Source organism: Rhinopithecus roxellana, chromosome 8, assembly GCF_007565055.1.
Source record: "Rhinopithecus roxellana isolate Shanxi Qingling chromosome 8, ASM756505v1, whole genome shotgun sequence".
NCBI classification, from domain to species: Eukaryota; Metazoa; Chordata; class Mammalia; order Primates; family Cercopithecidae; genus Rhinopithecus; species Rhinopithecus roxellana.
In genome coordinates this window covers 123414848-123433537 of record NC_044556.1, presented here as the reverse complement: position 1 = coordinate 123433537, position 18690 = coordinate 123414848, and the positions used below count along the sequence as shown (strand labels likewise).

The 18690-nt window shown below is 39.4% G+C and overlaps 1 protein-coding gene across 3 annotated transcripts in view; it reads left to right on the top strand.

Moving 5' to 3' along the window:
- TNFSF4 (TNF superfamily member 4) overlaps nt 1–18690 on the top strand; it is a 286979-nt gene that overhangs the window by 11350 nt on the left and 256939 nt on the right. The window contains exons 1-2 of one of the 3 annotated variants that reach the window (XM_030937239.1): nt 3035–3096; nt 4083–4252. The exons of the other annotated variants lie outside the window; for them this stretch is intronic. Coding sequence (XP_030793099.1) covers nt 4085–4252 — 168 coding nt within the window. The 5' untranslated portion in view covers nt 3035–3096; nt 4083–4084. Of the gene's footprint in view, nt 1–3034; nt 3097–4082; nt 4253–18690 lie in introns of those variants that run through there. 3 annotated transcript variants of the gene reach the window in all.

Genomic DNA, 18690 nt, shown 5'->3' with positions numbered 1-18690 from the left:
GAGGGATGTTGATTTTTTTTTTTTTTTTTTTTTTTTTTGAGACGGAGTCTCGCTCTGTCGCCCAGGCTGGAGTGCAGTGGCCAGATCTCAGCTCACTGCAAGCTCCACCTCCCGGGTTCACGCCATTCTCCTGCCTCAGCCTCCCGAGTAGCTGGGACTACAGGCGCCCGCCAGGTCGCCCGGCTAGTTTTTTGTATTTTTAGTAGAGACGGGGTTTCACCATGTTAGCCAGGATGGTCTTGATCTCCTGACCTCGTGATCCGCCCGTCTCGGCCTCCCAAAGTGCTGGGATTACAGGCTTGAGCCACCGCGCCCGGCCAGAGGGATGTTGAATTTTATCGAAGACCTTTTCTCCGTCTATTGAGATAATCATGCGATTTTTGTCTGTAGTTCTATTTATGTGATGAATTACATTTATTGATTTTTGTATGTTGAACCAGCCTTGCATCCCAAAGATAAAGCCAACTTGATCGTGGTGGATAAAATTTTTGATGTGTGGCTGGAATCAGTTTACCATTATTTTATTGATGATTTTTGCATTGATGTTCATCAGAGACATTGGCCTGAAATTTCCCTTTTTTGTTGTATCTGTGCTGGGTTTTGGAATCAGGATGATGCTGGCCTCATACAATGAGTTAGGGAGGAGTCCCTCCTTTTCAATTTTTTTGAATATCAAATTGTTTCAGTAGGAATGGTATTAGCTCTTCTTTGTACCTCTGGTAGAATTCACCTGTGAATCTGTCTGGTCCTGGGCTTTTTTTTTTTTTTTTTTTTGTAGTGGGGTGATTAGACCCAACACCAGGTCGTGGGGGTGACAAAGTCCAGTGGAGTCAAAGGATTGAGAAAAAGACAGTTTGAGAGAGAAAGGTGGGACCAGGGAGCCACTGCTAGTGTATGGAGGCTGCGAAGGCTCCGAGCTCTGGGAGCCCACGCTGTTTATTGGTAATCCAACAGAGAAACAGGTGGTGAGAATGTGGAGGTCAAAAGAGCAGGCGCATGATCTACAGCTGTGACGGTTTAGCATTTATAAGGAACATGTTCTGCTACTTGAGAAAATGGGAATACAATCGATCTAGGAGCCTAGGAGGGCTGGAAGCAAGGAGCCAGCAAGTCTAGATACATTCCAGAGGACATTGTGTCAGACATGCAAGCCCTGCCTCAGCTTTCTTCCCAACACTCAGCTTTTTCCCAACAGTTGGTAGGCTATTTATTACTGCTTCAATTTCTAAACTCGTTATCGTCTATTCAGGGATTCAGTTTCTTCCTGGTTCAGTGTTGGGAGTATCCAGGAATTTATCCATTTCTTCTAGATATTTTCTAGTTTGCGTAGTGGTGTTTGTAGTATTCTCTGATGGTTGTTTGTATTTCTGTCAGTGGTGATACCACCCTTATCACTTCTGATTGTGTTTATTTGAATCTTTTTTCTTTTATTCTTTTAGTCTAGCTAGCAGTTTATCTATTTTGTTAATTTTTTTTTCTTCAAAAAAACAGCTCCTGGATTCATTGATTCTTTGAAGGGTTTTTCGTGTCTCTATCTTCAGTTCTGCTCTGATTTTGGTTATTTTTTGTCTTCTGCTAGCTTTGGGTTGGTTTGCTCTGGTTCTGTAGTTTGTTGTGATGGTAGGTTGTTAACTTGAGATCTTTTTAGCTTTTTGATGTGGACATTTAGTGCTATAAATTTCCCTCTTAACAGTGCTTAGCTGCATTCCAGAGATTCTGGACATTGTATCTTTGTTCTCATTAGTTTCAAAGAACTTCTTGATTTCTGCCTTAATTTCATTATTTACCCAAAAGTCATTTGGGAGCAGATTGTTCATTTTCCATGTAGTCATATGGTTTTGAGTGAATTTCTTAATCTTGTGTTCTAATTTGATTACACCTTGGTCCGAGAGACTCTGTTATGGTTTCAGTTCTTTTGCATTTGCTGAGGAGCGTTTTACTTCCAATTATGTGATCAATTTTAGAGTCAGTGCTGTGGTGTTGAGAAGAATGTATATTCTTTTGTTCTGGAGTGGAGAGTTCTGTCTGTATCTATCAGGCCCACTTGATCCAGAGCTGAGTTGAGGTCTTGAATGTCTTTGTTAATTTTCTGTCTCAGTGATCTGTGTAATATTGTCAGAGGGGTAATAAAGTCTCCCACTCTTATTGCGTGTGAGTCTAAGTCTCTTTGAAGGTCTCTAAGAACTTTCTTTTTCTGGTTGCTCCTGTATTGGGTATATATATATTTAGGTTAGTTAGCTCTTCTTGTTGAATTGAACCGTTTACTGTTATGTAGTGGCCTTCTTTGTCTTTTTTGATTTTTGTTGGTTTAAAGTCTGCTTTGTTATAAACTAGGATCGCACCTGTTTTTTTCTGTTTTCCATTTGCTTGGTAAATTTTCCTCCATCCCTTTATTTCAAGCCTATGTGTGTCTTTGCACGTGAGATGGGTTTCTTGAAGATAGCGTACTAATGGGTCTTGGCTCTTTATCTAGCTTGTCATTCTGTATCTTTTTTTGGGAGGCATTTAGCACATTTTCATTTAAGCTTAGTATTTTTATGTGTGAATTTGATCCTGTCATCATGACGCTGGCTGGTTATTTTGCAGGTTTATGTGGGTACTTCATTGTGTCATTGGTACTTCAGTGTGTTTTTGTAGTGGCCAGTAATGGTTTTTCTTTTTCTATATTTAGTGCTTCCTTCAGGAGCTCTTGTAAGGCAGGTCTGGTAGTGGTGAATTTCCTCAGCATTTGTTTGTCTGAAAAGGATCTTATTTCTCCTTTGCTAATGAAACTTAGTTTGTCCGAATATGAAATTCTGGGTTGGAAATTCTTTTCTTTAGGAATGTTGAATACTGGCCCCCAATCTTTTCTGGCTTGTAGAGTTTCTACTTAGAGGTCCAATGCTAGTCTGATGGGTTTCCCTTTGTAGGTGACCTGGCCTTTCTTTCTGGCTGTCCTTAACATTTTTTCTTTCTCTCTTTTTTTTTTTTTCAGATGGGGTTTCACTGTGTCACCCAGGGTGGAGTGCAGTGGCACAGTCTCAGCTCACTGCAACCTCTGTCTCCTGGGTTCAAGCAATTCTCCTGCCTCAGCCTCCTGAGTAGCTGGGACTAAAGGTATGTGCCACCACACCTGGCTAATTTTTGTATTTTTAGTAGAGACAGGGTTTCAGCATGTTGGCCGGGCTGGTCTTGAACTCCTGACCTCAAGTAATCCACCCACCTTGGCCTCCCAAAGTGCTGGGATTATAGGCGTGAGCCACTGTGCACAGCCAACATTTTTTCTTTCATTTTGACCTTGGAGAATCTGCTGATATGTATCTTAGTGATGGTTTTCTTGAATAGTTATCTTTAGTTATCTTCCTGGGGTTCTCTTGTTCCTGAATTTGAATGTTGGCCTATCTTGCTAGGTTGGGGGACATTCTCCTGGATGATATCCTGAAGTATGTTTTCCAACTTGGTTCTGTTCTTCCTGTCTCTTTCAGGTACCCCAATCAGTTGCAGGTTTGGTCCTTTTACATAAACCCATATTTCTCAGAGGTTTTATTCATTCATTTTCGTTCTTTTTTCTCCATTCCTGTCTACCTGTCCTGTTTCAGAGAGAGAGTCTTCAAGCTCTGAGATTCTTTGCTCTGTTTGGTCTATTCTGCTATTAATACTTGTGATTACATTGTGAAGTACTTGTAGTATGTTTTTCAGCTCTATCAGGTCAGTTATGGTCCTCTCTATACTGGCCGTTTTGGCTGTCAGCTCCTGCATTGTTTTATCATGATTCTTAGCTTCTCTGCCTTTGGTTAGAACATGCACCTTTAGCTCAGCGAAACTGGTTTTGTCCACATTCTGAAGCTTACTTCTGTCATCTTGGGCTCAGCCTAGTTCTGAGCCCTTGCTGGAGAGGTGTTGTGACCATTTGGAGGAAAAAGGGCACTCTGGCTTTTTGAATTTTCAACACTTTTGTATTGATTCTTTCTCATCTTTGTGGGCTTATCTATCTTCGATCTTTGAGGTTGCTGACCTTAGGATGGCGCTTCCGTGGGTTGTTTTGTTTTTCATCTGTTTTTTTTTTTTTTTTTTTTTTTGGCAATCTGTTTACTCTTCCTTAGGGATGCTGCGGTTATCTGGGGGTCCACTCTACACCCTGGTTGCCTCAGTTTTTCCTGTACTTGGAGGTATCAGCAGTGAATGCTATGAAACAGCAAAGATGGCAGCCTGCCCCTTCCTCTGGAAGCTCCATCCCAGGGCGGTACTGTCCTGTTGCCAGCATGAACACACGGTATGTAGGGGGTGGCTGGTGACCCCGGTTGGGATGTCTCGCCTAGTCAGGAGGAGCGGGATCAGGGATCCACGTAAAGAAGCAGTCGGGCTGTTTTTTGATAGAGCAGTTGTGCTGTGTTGGGGATCCATCAGCCCCTAATTGGTTTGGGCTCTCCGAGGCCCACAGGCTGGACTGGCTGAGCTACCCAAGGCAGCCAAGTTGGTGGCCTGCCTTGCCCTCTGAGCACTCTGTCCCAGGGAAAAATTAGAACTCTGTTGGCTGCAGAACGTGGGCTGGGGTGTCTGGATACCCCAGGTGGCATGATCTACCCGTCAAGGAAAAGTGGGTCAGAGTGCCACCTAAAGAAGCCATCTGGCCATGCAGAACAGCCATGTTCTGCTAGGGAACTGCTTCTGCCCTTGTTGGCTTCGACTCTCCAAAGCCCACAGGTTGGAATGGCTGAGTGGTTAAAACAACCAGCATGGTGGCCCTTCCCTCCCCTCCTCTCGGGCATGCTGTTCCAGGAAGAGATCAGGATCTGTTGGTAGAATACTGGCAGAGATGGCTGGAGGCCCCGGTTGGGAGGTCCCTCCCAGTGAGGAGGAATGGATTGGGGCCCCACTTAAAGAAGCAGTCTGGCCTTGTTTTGGCAGTGCCGCTGTACTGTGCTGGGAAGACCATTCCTTGTCTGAACCATTTGGACTCTCCAAAGCCCACAGACCGGAATGGCTGAGTCAACCAAACAGTAGGGATGGCAGCCCACCCCTCCCACTGTGGACTCTGTCCCGTCTCAGGCAGGCTATATTCCAAGCCAGTAGGTCTTATTTTGTGAGGTGTCGTGGAAGTGGGACCCACAGATTGATGCTGCTTGGCTCCCTGGATTCAGCTCCCTTCCTAGGGGTATATACAGACCTCCCACCTTGCCTGAGTTGTAGACACCTCTGTTGGGGATCCTGGGACCCGAATATGTAAAGTTCCTGGGTCTCTGTGCATGCCTGAGCAGCCGCACTGCCGAGACTCGACACACCTCTGTGTGTGGGACCCAAGACCCTGGTGATGTGGGTGCACGAGGTGGTGTGGGTGCACCGATTTCCTGATCTGGGGGTGGCAAAGATCCGTGGGAAAAGCACGGTTTCTTGGGGTTGCACAATCACTCACTGCTTCCCTTGGCTGGGGGTGGGGGTTCTCTTGGCTTCATGTTGCTCCCAGATGGGTCATTGCCCCATCCTGCTTGTCTCTCTTCTCCGTGGGTCGAGTTGTTTCTGTGATCCGTCCCAATGTGAGTACCTGGATATTTCAGCTGAAGGTGCTGTATTCACTTGCTCCTTTCTTCCTCTCCCTGAGTGCCACAGACAGCTGCTGCTTCTAATTGGCCACCTTGGCCCTCTCCCCTGGGTTCTTCATAACATAATTAAACCACAACCCATCCTAAAACTTATCCTACTTCTAGACTTCCTGTTGAGTCCAGAATACCCTCATTTTTAAAGATAATTTGAGTCAGGGTTTCTGTTACTTGCTGTCAAAAGCATTCTTAATTAGACTTGTTAATGTTTGACTTTGGATTTTGAGAATGACCCAAGATGTATTTTATTTTATTTTTACTATTGTTGTTTAGTATTTAGTATAATTTAGTATCAGAATTAAATTTCTCAGTGAAGTGTTTTGGGATGTTTTTCATAGTTTGTATTAGCTGAATGTTTAAATAATCCAGGAATTATCTGTTCTTTATGATGTATTAGAACTTACTGATAAAACAAACTGGAACTGGTGCTTTTTTTGAAGTTAAAGCTTTTGCTACATTTTCAAGTTTTTCTCTGATTATTGGGATAATTTCTTCTCTTCATGAGCCAATATTAGTAATCTGCATTTTCCTAAAAATTTGTCTATTTCATGTAGATTTTCTAATTTACTGGCAAATATTGGAAATTCTAGAATTTTAAAAATCTCTTAATGCTGAATTATTTTTCTTTCCTTGTAGATATTTGCATTTTCTTTCCCTTTTTTTCTTGTTCAGACTTACTAATGGGTTGTGTGTCGTATTCTAAAAACAAAAACAAACTAAAACAATTGTGTTATTTACCAGGTCCATGCAATTGTGTTTTGCAGTGCTTTCTAGTTCATTAATTTTGAATTTTCTTTTTATTAGTGTGTCCTATTGTCTGTTGGCTTATCTTTTTTTTTTTTTAATGTTGTTAAACTTTCTTGAACCAGGTGCTTAGATCATTTACTGTCAATCTTCCATGTATATTATGAAGATCACTAAAAGCTCTGAATTTTCCTTTGAGTTAAGACTTTGGTAGTATTCCATAAGTTTTGAAATGTAGTATTGTTTCATTGGTAATTTCAAACAGTCTGTGTTCTAGTACTAATTTCCACTTTAATCCAAGAGTTATTTAGAACGCTGTTTTATAATGTCCACGTAATTAGATTGAGTTTGCTGTCTTCTTACTGATTTCTTGTTTGGTTACCATATGATCTGTACCTTTGGGTATTTGAGATTTTATTTGTGACTTAGTCCTTGATAAATGTTTATTACTGCTTCATGGCTGTTTAAAAAGAGGGAGTTCTCTCTGTATAAAGGATACAACAAATATTATCTATGTACATGCCTTTCTCTACTTGTTTGTTGATCTATCCATGATGTCCATCACCCCTCATCTGCTTAAGCTTTTGAAGGTCTTTTCTCTTTTTCTTACTCTTTATCTTTCTACATCATCAATTCCTGATTCTCTACTAGATCATTATATTAGCATACAAAGATGCTCTAGCACAACTCTCTCCAGTAGAAATATGATGTGAGCCACATATGTAATTTAAAATTTTATGGTAGCCACATTAAAAAAGTAAAAAGAGAGAGGTAAATTTAATTGTCATATATTTCATTTAACCCAATGTATGTGAAATATTATTTCACCATATAATTGATGTAAAAATTATTAATGAGATATTGTATATATTTTTTCATACTGAGTCTTTGAAATGTGGTGTGTAATTTATACTTATAGCATATCTAAATTTGTACTAGCCACATTTCTTTTATATATGTATTTTTATTATTAGACTTTAAATTCTAGGGTACATGTGCACAACATGCAGGTTTGTTACATATGTATACATGTGCCATGTTGGTTTGCTGCACCCATCAACTTGTCATTTACATTAGGTATTTTTCCTAATGCTCTCTCTCCCCCAGCCCTCCACCCCACATAGGCCCAGGTGTGTGATGTTCCCTGCCCTGTGTCCATGTGTTTTCATTGTTCAACTCCCACTTATGAGTGAGAACATGCGGTGTTTGTTTTTCTGTTCCTGTGTTAGTTTGCTTGGAATGATGGCTTCCAGCTTCATCCGTGTCCCTGCAAAGGACATGAACTCATCCTTTTTTTTGGCTGCATAGTATTCCATGGTGTATATGTGCCACATTTTCTTAATCCAGTCTATCATTGATGGAAATTTGGGTTGGTTCCAAGTCTTTGCTATTGTGAATAGTGCTGAAATAAACATACGTGTGCATGTGTCTTTATCGTAGAATGATTTATAATCCTTTGGTTATATGCCCAGTAATGGGATTGCTGGGTCAAATGGTATTTCTAGTTCTAGATCCTTGAGGAATCACCACACTGTCTTCCACAATGATGGAACTAATTTAAACTCCCACTAACAGTGTAAAAGCATTCCTAATTCTCCACACCTCTCCAGCACCTGTTGTTTCCTGACTTTTTAATGATCGCCATTCTAACTGGCCTGAGATGGAATCTCATTGTGGTTTTGATTTGCATTTCTCTGATAACCAGTGATGATGAGCATTTTTTTCATGTGTTTGTTGGCTGCATAAGTGTCTTCTTTTGAGAGGTGTCTGTTCATATCCTTTGCGCACTTTTTGATGGGGTTTTTTTTTCTTGTAAATTTGTTTAAGTTTGTTTTTGATTCTGGGTATTAGCCCTTTGTCAGATGGGTAGATTGTAAACATTTTCTCCCATTCTGTAGGTTGCCTGTTCACTCTAATGATAGTTTCTTTTGCTGTGCAGAAGACGTTTAGTTTAATTAGATCCCATTTGTCAATTTTGGCTTTTGTTGCCATTGCTTTTGGTGTTTTAGTCATGAAGTCTTTGCCTATGCCTGTGTCCTGAATGGTATTACCTATGTTTTCTTCTAGGTTTTTTATGGTGTTTGGTCTTACATTTAAGTCTTTAATCCATCTTGAGTTAATTTTTGTATACAGTGTAAGGAAGGGATCCAGTTTCAGCTTTCTACATATGGTGTACTGGCCACATTTCAAGTCCTCAGCAGCCACCTGTGGCTAGTGGCTGTTATATTAGACAACTTAGTTTTCATATTTTTTCAGGTTTAAAACTTCTTGTTTGACCCAACATTTCCTCCTGCTACCACTTATTTCTGTCTTCATCTTTCTTTCTTTCTCTTCCTTCATATATTGAAATACGTCTTGTTAAATCCAGGCTGGGTGTGGTGGCTCATGCCTGTAATGCCAACACTTTGGGAGGACAAGGTAGGAGGATCACTGCAGCCCAGGAGTTTGGGACCAGCACCTAGGCAACATGGCGAAACCCCATCTCTACAAAAAAATACAAAAATTAGCTGGGCGTGGTGGTGTGCACCTGTAGACGCAGCTACTGGGGAGGCTGAGTGGGGAGGATTACTTGAGCCTGGGAGGTTGAGGCTGAAGTGAGCTGAGATCACATCACTGTACTCCAGCCTGGGCAACGGAGTGAGAACCTGTCTGAAAAAGAAGGAAAGAAAGAAAGAAAATACAATGGAATCTTTTCTTCACTTTCAATGCATTTGACAGAGTTGATTACTTTTTTGGAAACACTTCTTTCTCTGCTTTGGTTACACCAAACTCTCCTATTTTTTCTTTCTTTCTTTTTTATTTTTCCCCTCTCACTGGCTACTCTCTCTGTTTCACCTCTTCCCTTACTTCTGAGTGTTGGTGCTTCTTAGGAGATTCTCTGGCTTTTTTCTCTATCTGCAGTTTCTCTGGAGATGATATCTAGTCCAGTGGCCTTAAGTAACATATATATATGCTGATGATGCTAATTTTTGTCTTCAGACAAGCTCAGCATTTGTATAGCCATCTATCTGCCAATTTGACACCTTGATCTGAATGTGTCGTAGACATTTGATACATATTCAAAATTTAATTCTTAAGTCTCTTTCTTTCTAACCACAACAAACTCATTCAATCCACAAATGAATATACTATTTTTCCTTTCTCTTCAGAAGGATCATCCTGATTCCTCCTTTTACTCCTTCCCACAGGGGTCTTAACACTAAGTCCAAGTGATTCTGTCTCTAAAGCATATATTGTAACTGTTTGCCTTTCCCCATCTTTACTCCTAGCCTCTATATTCAAGTGTGCTTATTATTAATTTATTTCCTCTTATTCCGAACTACCTTTCTTTGTCCTATTTCACGATACTGGAGAGGTACACTGCAAACTACATTTTTTTTTTCTCAGATGTATGGTTTTATATTAGGTTCAGCCAATTTGGGGCTAAGGGAGTGCTGAAGGGAGTCTCAAGGTTGGAGAAGGAAAAAGGGACTTATCTTCTCCTGTTATTTTTGCCTTCTCCACATGACAGTGAATGGATCAGCACACAACTGGCCCCAGCAGTATTCCTTGTGGTGGTGAATTGCTCCCATGGTTCCAGCAAGTGAATGTCCCCCAGAGGTTTCTTCTTTACCCCAGCAGTGGGTGACATGTTTCTGCAGCAGCTGAACCGTCTCCTTAGAGGCCCAGATCTTAGCCTGCTGGAGTCCTTTCTTCCTTTCTAAGTTTCCTCCTTGTTTACCTTGCCTTTTATCTTAAGAGTGATAGCTGTAGTCTGAGGTTGCCACCTCTATTACACCATACAATTCTCTTTTATCTTTTTTAGTGGTTAACCAGCTTTTTTACCAAGTTAACAGTTCTTCATGATTATACTTTCCTTATTTGAACTACTGTGTGGTTTCTGTCTCTTGACCAGACACTGGGCTCTTAACGGCAGTAGTGATCACTGCAAGGACTGTGGCGTAGGACAGATATTTCTGAGTGTAGTGGAGTGCTTATAGACAGAAGATGAAAAGCCTGGGTCCTTAAGCTCTTAGTTTAGTTCTTGGTCTGAGAACTAGAGAACTTCCATGGCAGCCCTAACAGAATCTTTTATGTCTTGTAGCCACAGGGTTGGTATTGTTAAAAATTAAACACAAAATTTAATTTTTCAGGTTGCAGAACTAAACATCAGTAATATTCTTGGGAAATGAATGCCAGGTTTCTCATGGAAAGTTAGCTCATTGATTGGGAAGGAAGGAGACCCCAAAACTTGAAATGGGCACATCTGGTTGGTCTCAAATGAGAGTGAGAATCTTGAACCCCTGAGTTTCTTTGCGTCTGCCTTGCCAGTGGGAGTATCTTGCCCTTGTGTATCTGCAGAATTTTGTCTCCCTTCAAAAACCCTGCAATTGCCTCACCTGGAGCAAATACTTCGCAAACAAGAGGATGTTCACTCTCCTCAGAACCTACCTCAAACACCCGTTACTGCCACTAGACCAATAACTAGGGTCAATTGTCATCATATTCCAGTGGCCTGGAAATGACAGCAGATCTGTGAATGTAACTCTGGTCCTGAGTCCAAGTTTGCCCCTTATTCCAAAGAGTCACTCACTGTTCTGCAGAGGAAATATGGGCCAAGATAACCTCACCAAACACCAGGTTCCAGATTCTCAAGCAGTCCCTTTCAACACCATGGTTTCAAAAAGTAAATTTGAGGGGTAATTTTAAGGCTCTTACATAGAAGAATTCTCTCCAAAGAAATATATCTACGGTGATTGTTGTTCAATTCTGGACCTCTCAGCATTGTTTCCTTGCTTGTCAGTTACAAAATAAATATACTTCTAACTTTCTGGCTGTATGGGTGATACTTACATGGCATAGAAATCTTGGGTGGGAGAAATGGGGTGTCTGGCATGGACAGCCCCTTTTTCTGAGATTTGTTCTCCTGAGCTTTCTGAACACTGAGTCATTTTTAGCAAATGACTGCATTTTAGCTGTTGAAAAAAGACGATCTTTCTTCCAAGGAGAAGGAACGTGGGCTTGTCCTAGTTTTTAGATACTGAGCTCAAGTGTCCCTAAACTAAATTGTTTCATTTTACAGAGGGCTAGACAATTAAAGCTATGTAAACAGAGTATTTACATGTGTCATATAGTCAGTAACACTGTTTCCCAAAAGTCCCCATGGGCAGATAGGTTTATTTTACAGTTAACAATCACAACCCTTTGTGAAGTTTTGACTGGCAGATTAGAAGCCCGGAATTTACTCTTATACCTCTGGGGTTTTTGTGTGCCCACTTAGATATGAAGTCAGTTCTTGTCAGTAAGCACTCAGCTATCATTTCCATCTCGTTAGCTGAGAGTACAATCCCACTGAAAGCTCAACTGTGGCTTGAGGCCTAGTGGGCACCTGTAAATATTCCTCTGTTCCATAGTCCCATCTCTCAGATCAACAACCTGGTCATAAAGGTAGGTGATAAAGGTAGTTACATATAAAGATGTGTAATTAATTCACAGAGAAGCATCTCTAGTGGAGGATAAACAATTGAAAGTACATAATTCTGGCCAGGCACAGTGGCTCATGCCTGGATTCCCAGCACTTTGGGTGGCTGAGGTGGGTGGATCATCTGACCTCAGGAGTTCGAGACCAGCCTGGCCAACATGCTGAAACCTCGTCTCTATTAAAAAAAAAATACAAAAATTAACTGGGCATGGTGTTGGGCACCTGTAATCCCAGCTACTTGAGTGACTGAGGCAGGAGAATCGCTTGAACCCTGGAGGCGGAGGTTGTAGTGAGCCGAGATTGCACCATTGCACTCTAGCCTGGGTGACAAGAGTGAAACTCTGTCTCAAAAAAAAAAAAAAAAAAAAAAAAAAATTAATTAAAAAAAGAAAGTATGGGCCGGGCGCGGTGGCTCAAGTCTGTAATCCCAGCACTTTGGGAGGCCGAGACGGGTGGATCACGAGGTCAGGAGATTGAGACCATCCTGGCCTACACGGTGAAACCCCGTCTCTACTAAAAAATACAAAAAACTAGCTGGGCGAGATGGCGGGCGCCTGTAGTCCCAGCTACTTGGGAGGCTGAGGCAGGAGAATGGCATAAACCCGGGAGGTGGAGCTTGCAGTGAGCCGAGATTGCGCCACTGCACTCCAGCCTGGGCGACAGAGCGAGACTCCGTCTCAAAAAAGAAAAAAAAAAAAGTATGTAATTTTGTTTGGAGGCGCTGAGAAGATATGGTATTGGTGTTGCCTTTTTATATAAAGTTATATTATTAATGATATTGGTGTTGCCTTTTTATATAAAGTTAGCTATTTAATATTTAAAACAATTTACAAAGTTAAACTGTGCAAGGTGCTGGTATAAAGCTCTGATGAGTTTGTAGTGTGATGTTCTTTTCCCTGACCTCTTTTCCTATATTTGCTCATTTGTCATTCCATTTTCTCTAAACATTTCGTCTTTCCTATTTTTTCTCTTACATTATTTAAATGTGTTATAAAAATAATGGTTGTGTATTAAGATTCAGCTATCCCAAAGCAGGAAGATATGGATTTTGAGTACTTCTTATACCCATGGTGGGCTGCACTCCTGCATTTTGCCTTTGCCACTAATAGCACCTGCTTATGGGACAGTTAGAGGCATGGGAGTAGTAGAAGCAATGCTAGGTACCCTATTGAGATCAATTCCATAATGTTGGACACTAAGGTGTAGCCATCTTCCCCTTCAAAGTCTACCTTTGTCTTGCTCCAGCATTAATTAGTACAATTCCTACTTCTCTCTGAAACAATTTTGGCTTTAGGGCATTCTCTCTGCCTAGCTACCTTGCCCGTATGAAGTCTGGAAAATTTCGCTACACAGAGGTGTGCCACCCGGAAGAAAACAGTTTGGAATGGCTCCATTAAGCATAATCTGAAAACATAAAACCATGTGTTTGCGATTAGTCTAGAAATGAAGTCTTGGGGGTTGGAGACTCTGGCTTTGTATTTTTTTGTGACTGCCTAGCACATTACGTTTTACTTGCCCAATAAGTCTGTTATGCTTACTTAATAAATATTTAATGACAGCAATGAATAAAAACTAAGAAGCTAGGCTGGATATTACAATGGTCAGGTGGACAAATTCTATGAGAACAAACTAACAAGAGTGACTTCCTTTTTCGTCTTCCTTTCCAAGCTGGGGTTTGTTTTTTTATTCCAGCCTTGTAACCTAGGGAGTCAGAAACTGCTGATCCAAGGAGGAAAAACGCCGAAAACAAGGCCAGAGATGAGAGATATGTACACCTCAGGCTGTTAAATAACAGGTGTTTAGTAAAGACATCACTTTTAGTTTATATTGGCCCATACTCTGTAGAGCAAGTGGGATGAGACAAATCTGGGAACCTGGGCTCAGTGCCACAGTTAGAGACCTGCTGCCACTTCCAGGCTGCTGGAACATGTTGGAATTGGACTCTAGTTATGGGTCTAGTGGCAATAAGAAGTGTTTGGGGTAGATTTTGAGGAGAGTGGGCATCCTCTCTTTTGTGAGGCATCTGCTCCAGGTGAGGCAATTACAGGGTTTTCAAGGGGGTAAAAAAAGAAAAGACTTCTTAAAGACACAGAAGGGCAAGATACTTTCTTTTTCTAGAAGTTTATTAGCTTTACACTTTATGATCCATTTTGAGTTCGTTTTGTATAAGGTGTGAAGTATAGGTTAGGCTTATTCTTCATATATATGTATGTATGTAGGTATGCATGTATTTGTGTGTATATGTATGTATAAATTTATATGCATCTGAATGTCCAAATGTTCCAGTATCATTTGTTGAAAATACCGTAATTTCTCCACTGAATTCCAGTGACACCTTTAAAAAAATGAATTTACCATAAATACAAAGGTTTATTTCTGGACTGTCAATTCTATTTCATTGATGTATCTTTTCGTTTGCCAATCCCACATGATCTTGACTAATATAGAGTCTTGAAATCAGGTAGTATGACACCTCTAATGTTTTGTTTTGTTTTCTTTCTTTTGGTTAATCTGGTTAGTTTGGTTTTCCATATAAAATTTTAATTGTCTAAATCTACAAAAAAACCTACAAAAATCCTTTGGACTTTCAATTGGAATTGCATTAACTCTGTAGATTAGGAGAATTTACATTTTAACAATATTGAGTCGTCCTTATCCTTGAATACTGTATCTCCACAGTTATTTAGATCTTCTTTGACTTTTTCATCAATGTTTTGTATGCAGCAAATTTTGCACATATTGTATTGTTTATACCTATATACTTTCCTTATTTTTGGTGCTATTATAGGTGGTATTTTTGAAAAAATTCGGATTTCAATTATTAATTGCTGGTATATGGTAATATAATTAACTGTTTTATATTGACATGTACATATGCTGGCACCTTGCTAACTCACTAGTTTAAAAGCTTTTTGTAGATTCAATGAAATGTTCTACATAAACTTGCTATCTATGTATGCATAAATATATTTTTGCTTTTTCCCTTCTAATATTTATATCCTTTACTTCTTTTTATTGCCTTATTACACTGGCTAGTACTTTCAGTGCACTGTTGAATAGGAGTTTTAAGAGAGGACAATCTTTTCTTGTTCCCAGTCTTGGGGGAAAGCATTAGTCTTTCATCATTAAGTATGAAGTTAGATGTAGATTTTTCATAGATGCCTTTTATTAGTTTAAGGAAGTTCCCTACTATTTCTTGTCTGCTGGAGTTTTTTCTTTTTTTATCATGAAGTGATTACTGAATATATTCTAAAGCTTTTTCTTCATCCAATAAGATATTCATGTGGTTATTCTTTTTTAGACTGTTGATATGGTGAATTACATTGACTGCTTTTCAAATGTTGAGTGAGCCTCGCATTCTAGGGATAAACCCCACTTGATCATGCCATATTATTAATATCTTTTAAATACATTGTTGGATTCAATTTGATAATATTTTATAAGATTTTTGTGTCTGTGTTCTTAAAGGATATTGGGCTGACATTTTCTTAATTGTGATGTCTTTGGTTTTATTGGGTAATGCTAATCTCATAAAATGAATTGAGACGTGTTCCTTCCTCTTCTTTGTCTGGAAGAGATTATGTAAAATTGTTATCTCTTCATCAGTGTTTGCTAAATTTCGTCAGTGAAACCACTGGGGCCTAAAGAATTCTTTTTGGAAGGCTTAAACTACAAATTCAATTGAAAAGTTATGCATACATATATATGAAGTAAATCATTGCTTTAACATAAACTTTTTTCTTCCTGAATGAATTTGGTAATTTTTTTTAATTTAAAAAATTAGTTCATTTTGTCAAATTTACAAACAGCTTTTCGTAGTATTGTTCCCTTGTTATCCACTTAAGGTCTGTGCGGTTAATAGTGATGTTCCTTTTCTCATTTCTGATGTTTCTAATTTGTGTCTTATTTTTCTTGGTCATCTTGGCTAGAGATTTATCAATTGTGCTGAATTTTTCAAAGAATCGACTTTTAGTTCCATTAATTTTCTCCATTATTTTTCTATTTCCAATTTATTTGATTTCTGGTTTTCTAATAACACTTTCCTTCCTTCTACTCACTTTGGGTTTATTCTGTTCTTTTTCTAGTATGTCACTTGCAAGCTTAGATCATTGATTTGAGATATTGTTCTTTTCCAGTATAAGCCTTTATAAATTTCTCTAAATCACTGCTTTAAATGCCTTCCACAAATTTTGATATGTTGCATTTTCTCTTTCATTTATTTTTCTAAATTCCTTTGTGACGTTCCTTTTGGCCCATGGGTAATTTAGAAGTATGTTGGTGTATTAGTCCATGCTTGCATAGTTATAAAGAAATGCCTGAGGCCAGGTACAGTGGCTCCTGTCTGTAATCCTAGCACTTTGAGAGACTGAAGTAGGCAGATGCTTGAACTCAGGAGTTTGAGACTAGCCTCAGCAACATGGCAAAACCCCGTCTCTACAAAAAGTTAAAAAAATTAGCTGGGTGTGGTGCGTGCTTGTAGTCCCAGATGCTCTGGAGACTGAGGTGGAAGGATTCTTTGAGCCAGGAGGGTGGAGGTTGCAATGAGCTGAGACTGTGCCACTGCACTCCAGCCTGGGTAATAAAGCAAGATTGTCTGTCACACACACACAAAAAAAAAAAAAAAAAAAGAAAAAAAAAAAAAAAAAGAAGGAAAGAGAAATACCTGAGACAGGGTAATTTGTAAAGAAAAGAGGTTTAATTGACTCATGGTTCTGTAGGCTGTTCAGGAAGCATAGCTCTGGCATCAGCTTCAGAAGAGGCCTCAGGAAGCTTACAATCATGGAAGAAGGTGAAGCCAGGAGTGGGGACACCACATGGTGAGAGCAGGAGCAGGAGTCGGGGGAGGTGCCACACACTTTTACACGAGCAGATCTCACAAGAACTCACTCACTATTGTGAGGACAGTAAGAAAAGGATGATGCTGAACAATTCATGAAAAATCCACCCCCATGAGCCAATCACCTTCTACCAGGCCCCACCTTTAACAGTGGGGATTACATTTCAATATGAGATTTCAGTGGAGACACACATCCAAACTATATCAGTTGGTTTCCAAATATTTACTAGATATCTTTCTTTTATTAATTTTTAACTTAGTTCCATTATGGTTCAAGAAGATTCTTTGTATGACTTCAATTATTCTAGATTTGTTAAGGTTTGTTTTATGATCCAGAATATGGTTTAGCACGGTGAATATTCCATGCGTGTTTGAAAAAAAAAAAGTTTTCTGCTTTTGTTAGGTAGAGTATTTTATAGAGGTAAATTATGTCAACTGGATATAATGTTGTTTGGGTCTCATCTGTTGGTACTGATTTTCTGTCTACTTCTATCAATTACTGTGAGAGGAATGTCAAAGTCTGCAACTATGGTTGTGGATTTATTTAGTTCTCATTTCCATTTCTGTTTTAAGTTTTTCAAACTTCTCTTAATAGGTGTGTACATTTAAGATTGTTATGTTTTTTTGATTTATTGAACCTTATCCCATTATGCAATATCTCTGTTTATCTTTAGTAGTATTTCTTGCTTTGAAATCTATTTTGATATTAGTATAGCCACTACATTTTTTCTTTTGATTAGTGTTTGTATGCTCTCTCTTCTTTCATCTTGTTACTTCTATTCCCATCTGTGTCTTTATTTTTAAAGTAGGTTTCTTGTAGATAGTTAGGTCTTATTTATTTTTAATCAAATTTGGCGAACTCTGTGCTTTAATTGGTGTGCTTAGATAATGTATATTTAATGTAATTATTGATATGTTTGAATTTATTTTGTTATTGATTTTCTAGTTGTTTCCTCTGTCTTTCATTCCTGTTTTCCCTTTCTGTTGATCTCTCACTATGTTTGCTGACTCTTTTTTCTTTTCTTCTGTGTTTTGCTATTAAACCCATCAATTGATTTCTTAACTTCACACAGTGTATTTTTTTCACTTCTAAAATTTCCATTTCATTCTTTAAAAAAAAACTTTAAAAACAGACTTTATTTTTAGAGCAGTTGTAGGTTCACAGACCAATTGAGTGAAAAGTACAAAGAGTTCCCATATGCCCCCTACCCCTATACATGCATAACCTCCCACACTGTCAACATCTGGTACCAGAATGGTACCTTTGTTACGGGTGATGAACGTACACTGAAATATCACTATCACCCAAAGTCCATAATTTACATAAGGGGTTTATTCTTGGTGGCAGATTCTGTGGGTTTGAACAAATCTATAATGATATATATCCACCATTATAGTATCATACAGAATAGTTTCACTGCTCTAAAAATTGTCTATGTTTTGAGTATTCATCTCTCCCTCTCTGCTAAAGTCTGGCAATCACTGACCTTTTTACTATAAGTTTTACTTTAAGTTTCTGTAAGTTTTACTATAAGTTTCTATAGTTTTGCCTTTTCCAGAATATCACATAGTAGGAATCATATAGTATATAACCCTTTCAGATTGGCTTCTTTCACTTAATAACATGTATTTAAGTTTCTTCCATGTAATTTCATGCCTTGATAGCTCATTTCAGTTTAGAGCTGAATAATGTTCCATTGTATGGATATCCCACAGTGTATTAGTCAGGGTTCCCTGGAGGGGCAGAACTAATAGGATAGATGTATGTATGAAGGAGAGTTTATTAAGGAGTATTGACTCACATGATCACAAGGCGAAGTCCCACAATAAGCTATCGACAAGCTAGGAGCAAGGAAGCCAGTCCAAGTCCCAAAACCTCAAAAGTAGGGAAGCCGACCGTGCAGCCTTCAGTCTGTGGCTGAAGGCCCTTGGCAAATCAGTGGTGTAAGTCCAAGAGTCCAAAAGCTGAAGAACTTGGAATTTGATGTTCGAGGGCAGGAAGCATCCAGCAGGGGAGAAAGATGAAGTCCAGAAGACCCAGCAAGTCTCCTCTTCCATCTTCTCCTATCTGC